The 16,557-nt window shown below is 67.2% G+C and overlaps 3 protein-coding genes across 3 annotated transcripts; 2 read left to right on the top strand and 1 right to left on the bottom strand.

The window, feature by feature from the left end:
* Positions 1 to 328: 328 nt before the first annotated feature.
* Positions 329 to 1,155, top strand: EMIHUDRAFT_457066 (hypothetical protein; the record flags this gene model as incomplete). Its single annotated transcript, XM_005780421.1, has 3 exons — positions 329 to 444; positions 524 to 596; positions 681 to 1,155. Coding segments are annotated over 3 exons (422 nt in total), but the record flags the coding sequence as incomplete, so codon positions are not given.
* Positions 1,156 to 11,011: 9,856 nt separating this feature from the next.
* EMIHUDRAFT_235247 (hypothetical protein) lies at positions 11,012 to 12,071 on the bottom strand (the record flags this gene model as incomplete). Its single annotated transcript, XM_005780420.1, has 2 exons — positions 11,012 to 11,360; positions 11,389 to 12,071. The coding sequence occupies 2 exons, from the start codon at positions 12,069 to 12,071 to the stop codon at positions 11,012 to 11,014; spliced, it is 1,032 nt and encodes a 343-aa protein (XP_005780477.1).
* A 2,313-nt stretch (positions 12,072 to 14,384) lies between these two features.
* Positions 14,385 to 14,981, top strand: EMIHUDRAFT_366395 (hypothetical protein; the record flags this gene model as incomplete). Its single annotated transcript, XM_005780419.1, has 1 exon — positions 14,385 to 14,981. A coding segment is annotated over one exon (597 nt), but the record flags the coding sequence as incomplete, so codon positions are not given.
* Positions 14,982 to 16,557: the final 1,576 nt, after the last annotated feature.

The following is a 16,557-nucleotide window of genomic DNA, read 5'->3' as shown; positions in this document are numbered from 1 at the left end:
GGGGGGGGGGGGCCCCTTTTTCCAATAAAGAAAAAAAGGGCCTTAAAAGTTTCCCCCCCCAAACCCCGGTGGCCACCTTTCAAAAAGGGACCCCCCCCCGGGGGGGAGGCCCCCTCGCCCTCTCCTTGGGGGAGTTTTCCGGGTACGGGACGGGGGAGGTTTTTTTCCAAAACCCCCTTCCCCTTTTCCTTTTCCTTCTCCCCCTCCTCCACCTGGGCCCTTTAAAATCCCCCCCCCCCCCCCCCCTCCCCCCTTCTCGTCCTCGTCCTCCCACTCCTCATTCCTCCTCCTCCCCCTCTTGCTCCTCCTTCTCCCCCCCGCCTTTGGTTGCAGCCGTGGCAGGAGGGCGCGGTCAAGCGATACCTTGCAGCAGCGCCACGCTTGCCGCCAGCGAGCAAGGGGTACAACGTGTCGGGGCGCGCCTACCCCGACATCGCCGCCCAGGCAACCGCCGTTAGCGCCGAGCCGTTTGCCCACACACGTCCACGGCACGCCCCACCGACACGTCCATGCCGTGCCCCAGGCGACCAACTTTTGCGTGGAGCCGTTTGGGTGCGGCGTCTCCGGCACCTCGTGCGCCTCGCCGACCGCCGCAGGCGCACCCCTCGCTCTGGCTGCGGGAGAGGGGGCATCGAGCACGAACTTGCCACCCCCCCCCCCCCGCTCCCGCTCCTGAACAGGCATCTTCGCGCTGCTCAACGACGTCCGCCTCTCCGCTGGCAAGGGGACGCTCGGCTTCGTCAACCCGCTGCTGTACCAGAACGCCGCCGCGCTCAACGACGTCACCACCGGCGCCTCGCGCGGCTGCCTCTTCGAGAGCGGCTGGCCGGCCGCTGCGGGGTGGGACGCCGTCACCGGCCTGGGCACGCCGAACTTTGACCGGCTCGCCAAGGTGGTGCTCGCGCTGCCGTGATATGCCGCGAGAGGGCGAGGCAGCGCGCGGCGAGATAGCTGTCCGCTCGCACGGCCGACGCCGCGCCGCGAGATGGGGAACGCAGGGACCGCGCCCTAGGGAGCACGACACCCCGCCGGCGGCCGGCGGCGGCGCGCGGACCCCCCGTCCTTATTGCGTATTGAGCTGCATGCAGTTTAGCACTTTACTCCGTGTGTCCTGCAACTAAAGCCGTACCATTTACTGTAACACATTCTCAAAGCACACAAAGGAAGCGGTAAAAGGTATGGACTATGGTAAGGGAAACTTCTCCACACACAGCTGAGCCTGTGGAAGTAGAGCTGAGGTGTCCACCACCGGCACCGGCACAGCGTGCGCGCCAGCTTCCAGTTACAACTAGAGCAGAGAGGGCGACGGCGGAACACGAGGGGGCAACGGAAACGCTACCAATGACGCGAACCGAGGCACGGGCGACGACGGGGACGGGGAGGGCGACAGCGACGTCGAGGTTGACGCAACGGTATCGAGAGCGCCACCCAAACGGAGTCGGACAGCCATGGAGGTCACCGAATGGAGGGCGAACGGCACGATACGAAAAGGCAGGGCGAGGCGGATGGAGAAAGAAGTGCCGAGGAGGCCATGGTGGAGGGGAGGGACGGGAGGACGAAAGAAGCGCGAGGAGGACGAGCGACCCGCACAGGCCGCGAGCAGACAGCGCCTGCTGGCCACCTCGAGACATTCGCAAAGAACGCTAGCTACATGGGAGGGCTTCGTGAAGGATGGATTGAAAAACATTCGAACAAAGAAAAGGCGACGGGAGGAACCCGCAGAGGATGCAGTGACGTGACACACACACACACACACACACACACACACACACACACACACACACACACACACACACACACACCGCTCACCCACGCGCACCGGGCCTTGCACTTTAAATGCCGTGGGGCTCCTGTCGTTAGACGTGGAGACGCGAGGGTCGCCCCCCCTTGCCCCACCACCTCGTGTGTGGAGAAGTTTACCTTACCTTACCTTCTCTTTTCTCCCAGTAAGCTATAAGTACGTACGTAGGAGAAGATTCTGAGTGCTCCCTCGTGCGACGTCGGGACATCTTCGGCCCCTTCGTACATATATGTGCCGCGCCGCCAACCCCCGCGAAGAAGGAAGTGCTTATCGACGCGCACCACTGCCATCCACTCGTGGATCATGGGCCGCGCTCCTCGTATGCTCTCTCTTGCTGACTGCATTCACCAAGCTTGACAGCGTTGGCCAGCTGCGTGCCGTCCAAGCAAGGACTTGCGTTGTCGTGGGCAGTCAGCAGCACGTGGTTCACCATCACCGCCCTGCGAAATGCACCATGGGATACCGCAACCTGCCGTTCCAAGCGTCAGCCGTCCAAGCTTCAGCGCCTATTCCGTGCGTTCTATCTGAGCAGCCAGGCGCAGCCGCCACTCGCCCGCATCCTTCTCTGGTTCAACCTCGTCCTTCTCGTTACTTGCTGCATGCTGCTACGCCGCGTGGACGGCACCACTCAGCTTTCGTACGACTGGGAGCTAATCTCCGGCGTCAGTTGCTACGTCCCTGCATGTTGCCCGGCGCTGCGCCAACTCATCGACTGGGAGGCAGCGTCAGCTGCATGCCCCTCCCTCTGGGAGTCTCAGTCAGACTCTCGTTCGTTCAGCGACTTGATCTCTCAGCACCTGCCAGCCGGTTCTATGACGCGCTGTGCACCCAACGACCCGACTGTACTAGCGGCGTGGTGCTCGAGCTGGCGGCGCTACTTGTCGGAGGCACCCCTCCTAGCAGCAGACCGCACACCCCCCTACTCGGAGCTAGTAATAAGACTAACTAACATTCTTTCTGCTCGAAAATTCTTTCTGCTCGCGATGTCCGCGCCTAATAGAGCTGTTTCCCTCCAATTCCCTTGCCCCCTCGGACGCTCGGAGGGCCGGACTGAGGCGTCGAGGGCCACCGCCCTCTTTCTTTCCCTCTCTCTCTCTCATAGCGGCCAGTCTTCGGATCGCTGGTCGAGCGACCCGGGGGGATGCCCCGCGCGCCTGACCCAGGCGCGAGAAACGAATCTGCGAGGCGAGGCGCTCATGCGGCCCGATGGGGGGAGGGACGGGGCGGAATGAAGATCGGCCCACTCGCCCCTCGAGACCTCGAGATCCACAACCGTTCCCGTTTGGCGCCCGGCCGTCAACTGCCATGGCGACCTCGTGCGCCTCCGCCCCCAGCTCCTCCTTCTTCCCGAACGCGGATCGGTCGAGGCACAGCCGCTTTGCCTCGCCGCCCTTCGCTTCTCGCTCCAGCGCCGCCGCCGCTCCCGCTGTGTCTGCGCCAGCCGTCCCGCCGTGGGAGGGGCTCCGATACGTGGCGCCTGAGGACGGTGAGGCCTTGGCCACGGCGAGCCGGCTTTGCCCACCGCTCTCGCCGGCGCTCTGGGACCGCACGCCGCACGGTGCGCCGCTGGCGCTGCGTCCGCCCACGCCGCGGCTCGCCCTGCCAGCGGCGCTGCTCCACACGCTCGCGGAGCAGGCACTCGGCAGCCGGCGCGGCGCGGCGGAGAGCGCGTGGCTGCTCCTCGATCCCGACGAGGACAACGGATCGCCGCTGCGCGGCTGGACCGCGTCTTGCGACGCCGCATGCCGCCGGCTCAAGCCCGTCGATCTACGTGCGGTGCGGCTGCAGTCCGAAGGCGGCGGCGGCGGCGGCGGAGGCGGAGGCGGAGGCGGAGGCGAGCCTGGCAGGCGGGCGGCGGCGCCGCTGCTCGCGCGCGGATGGCCGTCCGACGGCGCGACGCTCGGCGGCACCGTTGCCGACTACGCGGAGATGCTCGATGCGCTCGACGACGCGCTCGACGTCTCCTCGCCGCTGCGCGCCGACTCGCCGGTCTCGATGCAGGTGCGCGCCTCTCCGACCGCGTAGCAGCAGCCCCCTCCGCTGCGTGGCCAGGAGGCGCGGCGGCATCCCCGCCCGACGGTCTTGTCCACCCCGCCGTGCGGCGGCGTTGCGTGCAGGTTCTCGTCGCCGCAGCGGCCGACCGTTCGCAGCTTCTCCTCAAGGCTGAGGCCCTCGCCCCTAGATGCGGAGTATCTCCCCATATCTCCCCACATCTCCCCCATCTCTCGAGGCCTAGATGCGGAATCGGAGCCGTGGAGGAGCACTCGAGGGGACGAGCACTTCGGTATTCGGCGGCACTGGGCTGCCCGGCGGTGTTCACACAAAAACACAACCACGGCCCCAAGACGCACAAGCTCAGACAGTCGAGACAGGGAGAGAGACCGCGACGGCAGTCAGAAGTCAGTACTGGGCCCCAGGAAGGCGAATGCGAGGACGGCCTCTAGTGCGAGCTCTAGCTAGCGGTGTTCACCGCATCCGTCTCTTGCGTGTGCACGCGATGCGCAAAGAGCACCGCGCGAGGCTGACGTCGAGCCCCAGACCTGGGTGTGTTGGCCCAGGCCCTCCTCCCGTCCCTGCTGCTGCGCGCGACGCCGCTCTTCGCGCTGCGAGTGCTGCCGTCGCCGCTCTCGCAATCGCTCTCCCCGGCGGCGGGGCGGCGGCGGCGCGCCACCGGCTGGCTGCCCTAGAAGCGGAAGACGTGTACTCATGTCTCCCAACTAGCGCTCGAGAGGACACGTACTCCGCCGCATCCCGCTGTACTCGTAGCCCCTCGTCTTCACGCGGCCCTCTGAATGCACTGCAATCACCGCCTTCCCGCCCCGAGGTTGGCGTATTCAGCGCGTAGGCTCGGTCAGCTGTCTCCCGTTTTCTACCGCACCACCCACGGGACTGAACCCACACTGGATTCGACCACTCTGGAGGTGTGGTACACGTAGGCTGGCTAACGCTCGAGCAGTCGCGCAAGCTTGTCCTCCTCGGCGAGCGCGAGCCGGCGGTGTCGCAGGTTGCATCTCGGCTGCATCTCGGCGCCGCATCTCGGCTGCATCTGCGCTGTACACCTCGGCGCTGCATCTCGGCTGCATCTCGGCTGCACTTCGGCTGCATCTCGGCGCTGCATCTCGGCTGCATCTGCGCTGTACACCTCGGCGCTGCCTCTCGGCTGCATCTCGGCTGCACTTCGGCTGCACTTCGGCATCTCGCGCTCCATCGCGAGCCGCTCGCGTTCGCAGGTGCCGCTCGTCGGTGTTTGGGTGACGGGCGAGGCGCGCAAGCAACCTGACACACGCGCACGCACGCACGCAAACGTTACACACACACACACACACACACACACACACACACACACACACACACACACACACGCACGCACACGCACGCAAACGTTACACACACACACACACACACACACACACACACACACACGCACGCACACGCACGCAAACGTTACACACACACACACACACACACACACACGCACGCACACACACACACACACACACACACACACACACACACACACACACACACACACACACACACACACACACACACACACACACACACACACACGCACACACACACACGCACACACACACACACACACACACACACACACACACACAAGCGCGTCAAAGAGCGCGTTACCGCCACCTGGCAGCTCCGGTTGCCTGGCAGCTCTCGCCCTCTATCTCACTCCGTCTGCCTACCAGTCCCGCACTTGCACACCCCTCACTGGACGGCGTGGCGAGATTTGGCGAGGTGCAGCGAGATATCGCGAGATGCAGCCAGCTCATGCCTGGGGGATGCCCTTGTTGCACGAGCCCTGTCCGCCTGCCCAGCTGACTGTGCCGTCCAGGTTTGTTTGTTTGCTGTCACAGACTGTCGGACCAGGGCTCAGCATACTCCTGTCCCCGCCGCCACCGCGTGCCGTCTGGGTACACTCCCTGACCCGCACCACCAACCCACACCCTGCCGGCTCACGCTGCCAGCTGAAAGACGAAACCACGCTACGGGGCGGGCGCGGGTCCCCGAACCCACACTTGGGACCACACTTCGGCACATATGCGGTGTGAGTACGCCCCGTCCCGTCCCCATACTTTGACCTGGTAGCAGATGCACTGGGGAAAGCGAGCACTTCACGCCCCGCGCCCGCCATGTGCTATGGGTCCCCCAGTGTGCGCTGCAGGCATCTCTCGACTCGCCCTACGTGTGGGCGGCGACCGCCCGCTTCTCGAGGCTGGCCGCGCCGGCAGTCACAAAGGCGGGGCCCGGCGGCGCCTTCCTCCTCCTTGTCTACCAGACGCCGCCTGCGGGGGAACCGGCGACCGCCCCTCCCTCCCACGGCCGTGCCGCCGCCGCCGGCGCCGCCGTCGCCGCCGCCGGAGCTGCCGGCCGTCGTCGCTTCCGCGATGGCGGCGGAGGGCGCAGCGGCGTGCGGAGTGTCTCTCGCAGCTCCGCCAGAGCGGCCGCCGCCGCCACCGCCGCCGTTGTGCGCGGCTGTGGTCGCGGCGGCACACAGCGGCGACCCAGCGCCGCGGGCGGGCCCGCCGGAGTCGCTCGAGACTCTCGAGGCCGCGGAGCTCTACCGCACCGCGCGGGCGGCGGGGGAGGCTGGCTCCCCGCTTGTGCCTCTGGTGGTTGCGCTGCAGCGGCAGGTGGTGGCACTCGTCGCACACGGCGGCGAGCGCGACCGCCAGATCGCCGCCATGGGCGATCGGCTGGAGAAGCTAGAGACGGCTCTGCTCGTCGCGAACGCCAGGCTTGCGGCTGCCGACGCCGACGCCGCCGCCGACGCCGACGCCGCCGACGCCGACGCCGCCGACGCCGCGCTATCGGGCGGTGGCGCTGGCAAGGCGAGGGTGGCGGCGCAGACAGGCCCCGAGCCCTCACGCGTGCAAGAAGAGGGCGTGGCGCTGGAGACCGCCTCGCGGGTGCGGGAGGACGGCTCGCCCCGGGAGCCGATCTCGGCCGAAGTTGCGGGACTGCGTTCGGCCCTCGGTGGGGTGGCTGGTGAGGTGGCTGCGGAGGAGGGGGCGGCCGGTTCGTGGACCGGCGCCGGTTTCGGCCGCGGCTCCTTCGACGGCGTCCGCTGCGGCGGCGGCGAGCTCTCCGGCTCATGCGGCGGCCTGCCCGGGAGTGGGCGCGACGCTGGGGACGAAGGGGCCCTGAGCGGAGGCTACTTCGGCGCCAGACACCCGTTGCGAGAGGGGGTTGGGTGGGCGCGGGCAAGGGGGGTGCCACCCGTCCGCGCCTGCGCCTAGGCGACGACATGTACGCGGAGATCCCTCGGATCGTGTTCGAGGCGCGGGAGGGACGATCCTACGCCCCCGCCCACCCCGGCACTCCCAACCCCGGCACTCCCAACCGCGACTGACGGCGTCCTCACGCCGCACCAGGAGCTCAGCGACGACCATTCCGACGACGACGACGACGACGACACCACAGAGGGTTCTGTGGCTGTGGGCATGCACGGCGGTGACGCAGAGGCGGCGTCGGCGATGACAGCAAGCGACGGGGCGGGTCGCGACAGCGACGCGGGCGACGCTCCAACCTTTGCTGACGGCGCAGAGGAGGAGATCCAGCCGTAGGTAGGCTCGTGGCTCGGCTGGGCGATAGCACCACACTCCTCTCCTTATCCAGCCCACTACTTCTCTTCCACCTGGTGGTGCGATGGGCTCCCTCCCGCGGGCTGTCAGCGCGCTGTCAGCCCTCTGTAGCATCAGGTGCAAAAGGAAAGAGTGGGCTGAAAAAAAACACGGAATTATGTATGTAAAAGAGGAATGCAGTCGAGAGGACAGCCGACAGGCAGGGGAGGGTACAAGTTGACAACTCTAAAAACTCTCCCTCTTGCGGACCCTAAGCCTTCGCTTGCCGGAGAAGGTGGTGGCTATGACTTTGGACCTTTGCGAGATGTGGCGAGCGAGCGGACGGAGCAAGAGCGCTGAGCAAGAGCGGTGTAGGCGCGTCCACGCGGCGCAGCGGCTCTCCCGCGACCACAGCCCCTCCCGGCGGCGCGCGCAGCGCGCGGGGCGTTTTTTACATGCAAACGGGACGGCCTGCGCAGCGTCTATCCCATCTCGTCTCAGAGTTTGACCGTGTGATTGTGGACGCGCCCGCCGGGCGGGAGCCGCTTGATATTCCTGTGGATTCCCGCGTTCCAGCGGCAAGCGCGCGTTTCTCGCGTTGACGGCCAGCTTTCGGCGGTTCGGCGGTTCTACCGGCCATGCTTGCATCGCTGCGCCGGCTTGGCGCGTGCCAGATCCGCGCCACCAAGCTCGCCACTCCACCATGCGGAGCACACTCGACGGTTGGCGTGCCGCTGGCTCCTAGGTGGCTCAGCCTTGCCTCTCAGCTCCACTCGGGGCGGAGACCCAATCCGAGCCGCGTGCCACTCATGAACGAGCTCCGGAGTGTGCGGGAGGTGCTCGACGTGCACGAGAGGTGTGCAGCAATAATGCGGCCAATCGATGTGAGCGCTTGCTGGAACTCGCTCGGCAAGCTCGTGCGTAGAGACCCACGAGAGCGCGCTTGGCTCCGTGACGAACTGCGTAGGCGGCCTCAGACGCTTCAGCCACTCCTCGACTCGGCACTTGAAGTGCTGCCACGTGCAACGGCACAACCAGTTGCCAACGTCGCGCATGGGCTAGCGGTGGTGGGTGACAGGGTGGGGTTTCACGCGAACCCTGAGGTGTGGCGTACGCTGGCCAAGGAGGCAGTGCCGCGGCTGCGCGACTTCACGCCGCAGGCGCTCGCCAATACGGTTTGGGCGTTTGCGACGGCTGGCGTGCCGGCGCCTACGCTGTTTGCGGCGATGGCGAAGGAGGCGGCGCCGCGGCTGCGCGACTTCACGCCGCAGGCGCTCGCCAATACGGTTTGGGCGTTTGCGACGGCTGGCGTGCCGGCGCCTACGCTGTTTGCGGCGATGGCGAAGGAGGCGGCGCCGCGGCTGCGCGACTTCACGCCGCAGGCGCTCGCCAACACGGTTTGGGCGTTTGCGACGGCTGGCGTGCCGGCGCCTACGCTGTTTGCGGCGATGGCGAAGGAGGCGGAGCCGCGGCTGCACGACTTCAAGCCGCAGAACCTCTCCAACACGGTTTGGGCGTTTGCGACGGCTGGCGTGCCGGCGCCTACGCTGTTTGCGGCGATGGCCAAGGAGGCGGAGCCGCGGCTGCACGACTTCAAGCCGCAGAACCTCTCCAACACGGCGTGGGCGTTTGCGACGGCTGGCGTGCCGGCGCCTACGCTGTTTGCGGCGATGGCCAAGGAGGCGGAGCCGCGGCTGCACGACTTCAAGCCGCAGAACCTCTCCAACACGGCGTGGGCGTTTGCGACGGCTGGCGTGCCGGCGCCTACGCTGTTTGCGGCGATGGCGGAGGAGGCGGCGCCGCGGCTGCACGACTTCAAGCCGCAGGATTTCTCCAACACGGCTTGGGCGTTTGCGACGGCTGGCGTGCCGGCGCCCACGCTGTTTGTGGCGATGGCCAAGGAGGCAGTGCCGCGGCTGCGCGACTTCACGCCGCAGGCGCTCGCCAATACGGTTTGGGCGTTTGCGACGGCTGGCGTGCCGGCGCCTACGCTGTTTGCGGCGATGGCGAAGGAGGCGGCGCCGCGGCTGGGGGAGTTCAATGAGCAGGGCCTCTCCAACACGGTTTGGGCGTTTGCGACGGCTGGCGTGCCGGCGCCTACGCTGTTTGCGGCGATGGCGAAGGAGGCGGTGCCGCGGCTGCGCGACTTCACGCCGCAGGCGCTCGCCAACACGGTTTGGGCGTTTGCGACGGCTGGCGTGCCGGCGCCTACGCTGTTTGCGGCGATGGCGAAGGAGGCGGAGCCGCGGCTGCACGACTTCAAGCCGCAGAACCTCTCCAACACGGTTTGGGCGTTTGCGACGGCTGGCGTGCCGGCGCCTACGCTGTTTGCGGCGATGGCGAAGGAGGCGGTGCCGCGGCTGCGCGACTTCACGCCGCAGGCGCTCGCCAATACGGTTTGGGCGTTTGCGACGGCTGGCGTGCCGGCGCCTACGCTGTTTGCGGCGATGGCGAAGGAGGCGGCGCCGCGGCTGCGCGACTTCACGCAGCAGAACCTCGCCAACACGGCGTGGGCGTTTGCGACGGCTGGCGTGCCGGCGCCTACGCTGTTTGCGGCGATGGCCAAGGAGGTGGAGCCGCGGCTGTGCGAGTTCACGCCGCAGGCGCTCGCCACCACGGCGTGGGCGTTCGCCGTTGCCGACGTGCTGGCGCCGCAGCTCTTTGGCCCTGCGTTTGCCGCACGCTGCGAAGCTCTCCCTCTTGACCACGAAGGTCTGAGGCAGTTGCACCAGTGGCAGCTCTGGCTCGCCGAGCGTGGCCTCGCCACCCCGCTCTCGGCGCCGTTCTCGGACCGCTGCCGCAATGCATTCGTGTCAGGAGGGGTGCACGTATCGAAGCTGCAGCGGGAGGTTGTCTCCAGCTTCTCCCGGCTCGGATTCTCGGCGGAAGAGGAGGTGCTAACCGAGTCTGGCTACTCGCTCGACGCCGTCATCGAGCACGGCGGCGCTCGCATCGCCGTCGAGGTGGATGGGCCCTCCCACTTCATCGGCCAGGAGCCCAGCGGCGCGACGCTCCTGAAACGGCGGCAGCTGCGCAGCTTCGGCTGGCCCCTTCTCTCGGTGCCATATTGGGAGTGGACTGCGCTGGGCGGGAGCCCGGAGCGCCAAGGTGCTTACCTGCAAGATGCGCTGGCTCGTGAGGCGCTTCCAGCAGCACAGTCCGGTAGCGCGCCACCCACATCTTCAGCCTCAGAGCCTGCAGGTGAGTTGTGCGCTCTCACCGTCCCTCAGCTCAAGGAGCGGCTCCGTGAGAAGGGCCTCCGCGTCTCCGGCCGCAAGGCCGAGCTCATTGATCGCTTGCTGGTATGCTCCGCAAGGGACTGCAGCTCTTGTTGAGCCTATTGTGTAGAGTTGTAGGCTAGAGACACACACATTGTACAGCATGTGTGTGTGTAGCTGTACCTGTAGGACCATACGTGGGAGAGACGGCGCAGAGGGGGGTTGGCCGCGCCTTGTTTCTTTTTTGGCAAGGCCCGGTGCAGGCGCGCGCCGCCGCCTTCCTCACACCGCCGAGCCTCCACACCTCACACCACTCGCGCAGGCCGCAGTGCGCAGAGCTTTCGCGCGCCGCGGCACCCCCTTGCCCCTCCCCGGCAGCCAACTCTTTTCTTGCGACGTTGCTCTAGCTAAAAGGGCGTGACCACACCTGCGTCACCACCGGCCGGTATGCCCCTCGCCGGCGGCGCGCGGTAGTGCCGTTCCATAAAGCGGGCGAGCATGCGAGCGGTGGGTGCGGGTCGCTCGTACGCCAGGCAAGCGCGGCTGCCCAGTACAATCGCGGAGCACTCTCGCGCGGGCAAACGCGCGCGTGAGAGCAATTCCTCGGCCTTCGTCGTCGCGTTCTCCAGGCCTCCATAGTCGCCGCGCAGCAGCTGGAGCGGCACGTCTAGCGAGTCGAACACGTCGGTGCGCTCGTCCCGCCACGCGCCGCCGGGAGGGATGGAGCCGCAGAGGTACGAGAAGGTCGAGAAGCGGCTCCGCGCATCGAGCGCCGGCGATGCACTGATTCACCCACTCGGCGCCGACGTCGGACTCGGAGGCGAAGAGCGACCGCTCGGTGAACTCGCGGATCCGCGCGCCGGGAGGAGACCCTCCTCGGAGCCTCCGGAAGAAGAGGTTTCCGGCGGGCGAGCAGGAGGCCGCCCAGAGGAGCCGCTGCGTCCTTCGAGAGAACTTTCGCGAGTCGGCTCCCTTGGAGAAGAAGCGGAGCGGCGGCGGCGACAGCAGCGAGACGCCGGCCACGGCTTCGCGCCCCGATCGCCGCCACACCTCGAGGGCGCACGGAAGCAGCCCGCCCTGCACAACGAGCACGCTCGGCGTCTTAACATGCTCGCGCAAGTAGTCGTCGAGCTGAGCCGCCCACACCTCTGGTGAGTAGAATCGGCGCGGCTTGGGGCTCGCGTCGCCCGTTCCGAGCAGGTCATACGAATGCATCGCTGCCGGAGAACCGAGGGCGTGCCACTCCTGGTGCAGCCGGTTGTAGAAGGCGCGGTCGATACCAACCCCGACCGGAGGCAAGAGCACGAGAGGAGGCACCGGAGCGCCGTGACCCGCCGGCTGGACCTGCGCGCTGAAGAACTCGCGGCCGCGGTGGACCACACGCCTCGTGCTGTAAGGCGGGACGGCGGTGCTGCTGTGCGCTAAAGACAGGGCAGTAGGCGCGGTGGAGGTCAGCGCGGTGAGCATGTACGTATGGTGGCCAGTCGTCTCCGACTAGGTCTCGAGCTGGCGAGGTACTACCTCGACTCCCAGCCTGGCTGTGGGACAGCTGACAGAGGGCCCACTTTCACGAAAACCGCGAGATTTCCCGAGATCACACGAGATGATCCGAGATTTCCCGAGATCACACGAGATGATCCGAGATGGCCCGAGATCACACGAGATGATCCGAGATTTCCCGAGATCACACGAGATGATGCGAGATTGTCCCGAGCACGTCCCCGTTCACACCTACACACGGGTAATCAACTCCGCTCCCCCCCTGGCAACCACAACCACGTCGGGCGTGGTTGTGGCAACTCATGATCGAACCAGCGACTCATAGAGTCGAACCACGACTCATAGAGTCGAACAGGACCACGGCGGACGTGGTAGTGGCAACCACGGCGGAGGGCGGACGTGGTTGTGGTCGGTCATGATAAAACCGGAAAGGAATAACAAAAGCCACCCCCTGTGGCTTGTGGTGTGGGCGCGCTTGGCAGGGTCTCGTGTTCACATTGTTGTTCGTTCACGCATGATTTGTCGCACATCGGACTTGGAGCACTTGGAGTGCAGTCAGCAACCGCACATCCAGGGCCGGGGAGCTAAGAAGCGCACCCAGCGGGCCGGATGATTGGCATCGGGTTACGGGCAAGAAAGCCCTAGCCCCGGGGGTGCGCGTTCGCAGGGAAAGGGCCTTAAAGTAAACACGGGTCCCCGAGGGTTGGCTCTGCGCTCCGGGTTTCCCCTAGCAGCGGAACGCCCCGTCTACTCGGGGCTAGTAGACACCAGACACTAGCACGACAACACACACATTCCTCACTGACATCACCGCTCGGAACCCCCCGCTCCGCGCACGGTCTCCTCACTCCCCTCCGAGGGGGGGCCCTCCCTCCCCTCGGTCCTCCCTCCTGTTCGCCTTCCGATGGTCACGTGACGGCTGTGGGGCCCGGCCTCCCCTCCTAGCCTTCTTGGACTTTTCTGGTTCTCATTTTCACATTCTGCCCGGCATGCGGCAAAGGGGGAAGAGATTTCGTCGTGATTTCTTGTTGGTTTTCTAAAATCTCTCTCTCTCAAAGGGGCGTGTCTGCAGTAGTCTACGAACTACGTTGGCACTTGGCAGATTTGTACTAGGGGTGTCCGAGGATACCGCACATGCTTAGGACCGAACCCGCCTGCAACGGCGCCTTTCGCTGGGACTAAAAAATGGCCGCCCGCAAGCGCGCCCGCACCGCCGGCGACGGCGATGAGGAGGGCGAGGCTGTGCCGGTCGCGGATGGCTTCGAGGCGCCCATCTTTGGCGCCCGCGTCGTCGGACAGGTCACCACGCTGGCGCTCGAGGGCGAGGACGCCCCTCCGGCATCGCTCCTGCGTGCCGTCGCAAGCGATCGCGCAGGCGGCTGGTACGTCACGACTAAGGAGGGCTCGCTGCTGCATATGTCGGCGGCCGGGCGCATCCGCACCGTCGCGACCTGCGAGGGTTGCCGTGGTATTGCCCTCAGCCCCGACGGTGGCGCGTTGTTTTTGGCGGACTTTGGCAACAACAAGATCCTGCGGGCAGAGGTGGCGACAGGCGCGGTGACGACTGTCGCGGGCAGCGGCACTGCTGGCAGCGCGGATGGCATGGGCGACGCGGCCCAGTTCAACGCCCCATATGGCGTCACCATCAGCCCGGACGGCAGCGCGCTGTTTGTGGCGGACTACGGCAACAACAAGATCCGGCGCTTGGAGGTGGCGACGGGCACGGTGACGACTGTCGCCGGCAGCGGCGCTAGGGGCATCGGTGATGGCGTGGGCGGCGCGGCAGAGTTCCACAGCCCGTCTGGCGTCACCATCAGCCCCGACGGCAGCGCGCTGTTTGTGGCGGAGTTCGGCGGCCACAAGATCCGGCGCGTGGAGGTGGCGACGGGCGCGGTGACGACTGTCGCGGGCAGTGGCACTTCTGGCAGCGCTGATGGCGTCGTGGGCGACGCGGCCCAGTTCAACGGCCCACACGGCCTCACCATCAGCCCAGACGGCAGCGAGCTGTTTGTGGCGGACTGCTGGAACAACAAGATCCGGCGCGTGGAGGTGGCGACGGGCGCGGTGACGACTGTCGCGGGCAGCGGCACTACTGGCAGCGCTGATGGCGTGGGCGGCGCGGCGGAGTTCTCGCGCCCAATCGGCGTCGCCCTCAGCCCCGACGGCAGCGCTCTTCTGGTCCGCGCGGGAGGTTCTCTCCGCCAGGTCTGCGTGGCTGCGCCTCCTCCGCCTCCCTCCTTTGCGCCGATTGTGGTGCCGCCCTCGACCCTCGTGGCAGACCTGAAGAAGACGCGGGGCGACGCCAGCCTCCCCGACGGCAAGGTCACCTTCATCGTCGGCGATGACGAGGAGCGCATCGAGCACGTGAGCAAGAACCTGCTCTGCGTGCGGTCCGAGTACTATGGGAAGATGTTTGGCATCGGCATGAAAGAGCGCGACGCCGCCGAGATCACGGTGCCCAAGACGGACCTCGCCAGCTTCACCGCCTTCATCGACTACCTCTGCACCGACCAGCTCGACCTCGGCGAGGGGGAGGGCGAGCAGGCGCGGCGCGCGCTCGTGCTGCGGGAGCTGGCGCAGATGTACCAGGTGCCGCGCCTCGAGCTGCTCTGCGCGCAGGCGCTGCAGGAGAGCGTCGGGCCGGCGAGCGCCGTGCCGCTGCTCGAGGCTGCGCACACGACGGGCGACGGGCGGCTCCTCGCGCAGTGCCGCCGTTTCGTGGCCGACCACGCCGCAGAGGTGCGGGCGAGCGGCGGCGTGGAGCAGCTGCGCGACCTGGGCGTGGCCAAGGGGCTGCTCGGCGACGCGCTCGACCAGGTGGCGGAGCTGAAGATGGGGGCGGCGCGCACGGCGGCGGGCCAGAGGGCGGCGCCCTAGTTTCTGGGTTGCATGTGAGCGCGTTGGAGGGCGACGCATTGACATGGCACCGGAGCGCGGCGCGCATTCGTTTGTCGGTGCGCGTACGGCATAGGGCCAAAAGTGAGTTTGATTGATTTGCTGCTTCTGCTACGGCGCCTTTAGTCGTTTCTGGAGATATGCCAAAAGTATACACGCGGTTCTGTGTGCTATTGAAGTGGCCCGAAGGCGCGCAACACGTGTGTAGAGTACACGTGATCGGAATAGTTACGTATACGGAAACGACTGATGTCGTGTGATGTCCCTGATGAGTGATGTGCGGCCGCCCGGCGGCCCGGCCGCGCCTCTCTCGAGCAGCCGTAGCAGCCCCATATCGGCTCTACCCTCTACCCTCTTGCCTCTATGTCTGACTAAGCATCCTCTACTATAGCGAGTCCGCGCCTACGCGAACGGCCGCGGCCCGCGACGGCGCACGGGCGCAGGGCGATCCGGCGCCTGGCCTGGGGGTTGCCCGACCAGTGTGTCTGTGAGGTGGCTCAGAAATGCGGCGAGACCGCCGCCGCCGCGTCCGCCCGCCGCCTCCCTTCCTCTGGCCGCCTCGCCGTGCGTCCAGTTGAGCGCAAAGCGGCTGACTGCGCCGCGCCGGCTCTCGGGCGGCAGCACGATCGTCGCTGAAGTTGACGCGCAGGGGGGTGAGCGACAGCCAGCGCCCGCCGGCGGCGAGGTGCACGGCCTAGGCGGGCGGTGTTCGGACGTGTCGTGGCCGTGTCTTGGCCGTGTCTGTCGGGCGGCGGAGGAGGGCTGCGCTGCGCCTCTGTGTCGAACAGGATCGGGCTGCTTGTGGCCGGATCGAGCTCGAGGCCCTCAGGCGGCAGCTAGCGGACTCCGTCGCGGCCGGGGAGGCAGCGATGGCGGCCGCACTTAAGGCGGCAGCGGAGGAGCGCGAGGCGGCCCTAGCAGAGCACGAGGCGGCCGTCACGGTGGCGGTGGGGCAGGCGGTCGAGGCGGCAGCGGAGGAGCGCGAGGCGGCCCTGCAGGCTGCCGCTGCCGCAGCAGCGGCTGAGCGCGAGGCAGCCTTGCAGGCTGCGGCTGAGGCGGCGGCCGCAGAGCTCGAGGCTGCTCTGCAGGCTGCCGCTGTAGCTGCAGCGGCTGAGCGCGACGTGACTCCAACACGGTGTGGGCGTATGCGACTGCGGGCGTGGCTGCGGACGCGCTGTACGCGGCGGTGGCGGAGGCGGCGGTGCGTGGCGGGCTGGCTGGCTTCAACGCTCAGGACCTGTCCAACACGGTTTGGGCGTATGCAACGGCGGGCGTGGCTGCGGACGCGCTGTACGCGGCGGTGGCGGAGGCGGCGGTGCGTGGCGGGCTGCTGGCTTCAAGCCTCAGAACACCTGTGTCCAACACGGTGTGGGCGTATGCGACGGCGGGCGTGGCTGCGGACGCGCTGTACGCGGCGGTGGCGGAGGCGACGGTGCGCGGCGGGCTGGCTGGCTTCAACCCTCAGGCCCTGTCCATCACGGTGTGGGCGTATGCGACGGCGGGCGTGGCTGCGGACGCGCTGTACGCGGCGGTGGCGGGGGCGCGGCGCGGTGGCGGG

Source organism: Emiliania huxleyi (genome assembly GCF_000372725.1).
Source record: "Emiliania huxleyi CCMP1516 chromosome Unknown EMIHUscaffold_215, whole genome shotgun sequence".
Taxonomy (NCBI): Eukaryota; Haptophyta; order Isochrysidales; family Noelaerhabdaceae; genus Emiliania; species Emiliania huxleyi.
Note: the sequence above shows the minus strand (reverse complement) of the source record. Positions and strands in the feature narration are given on the sequence as shown.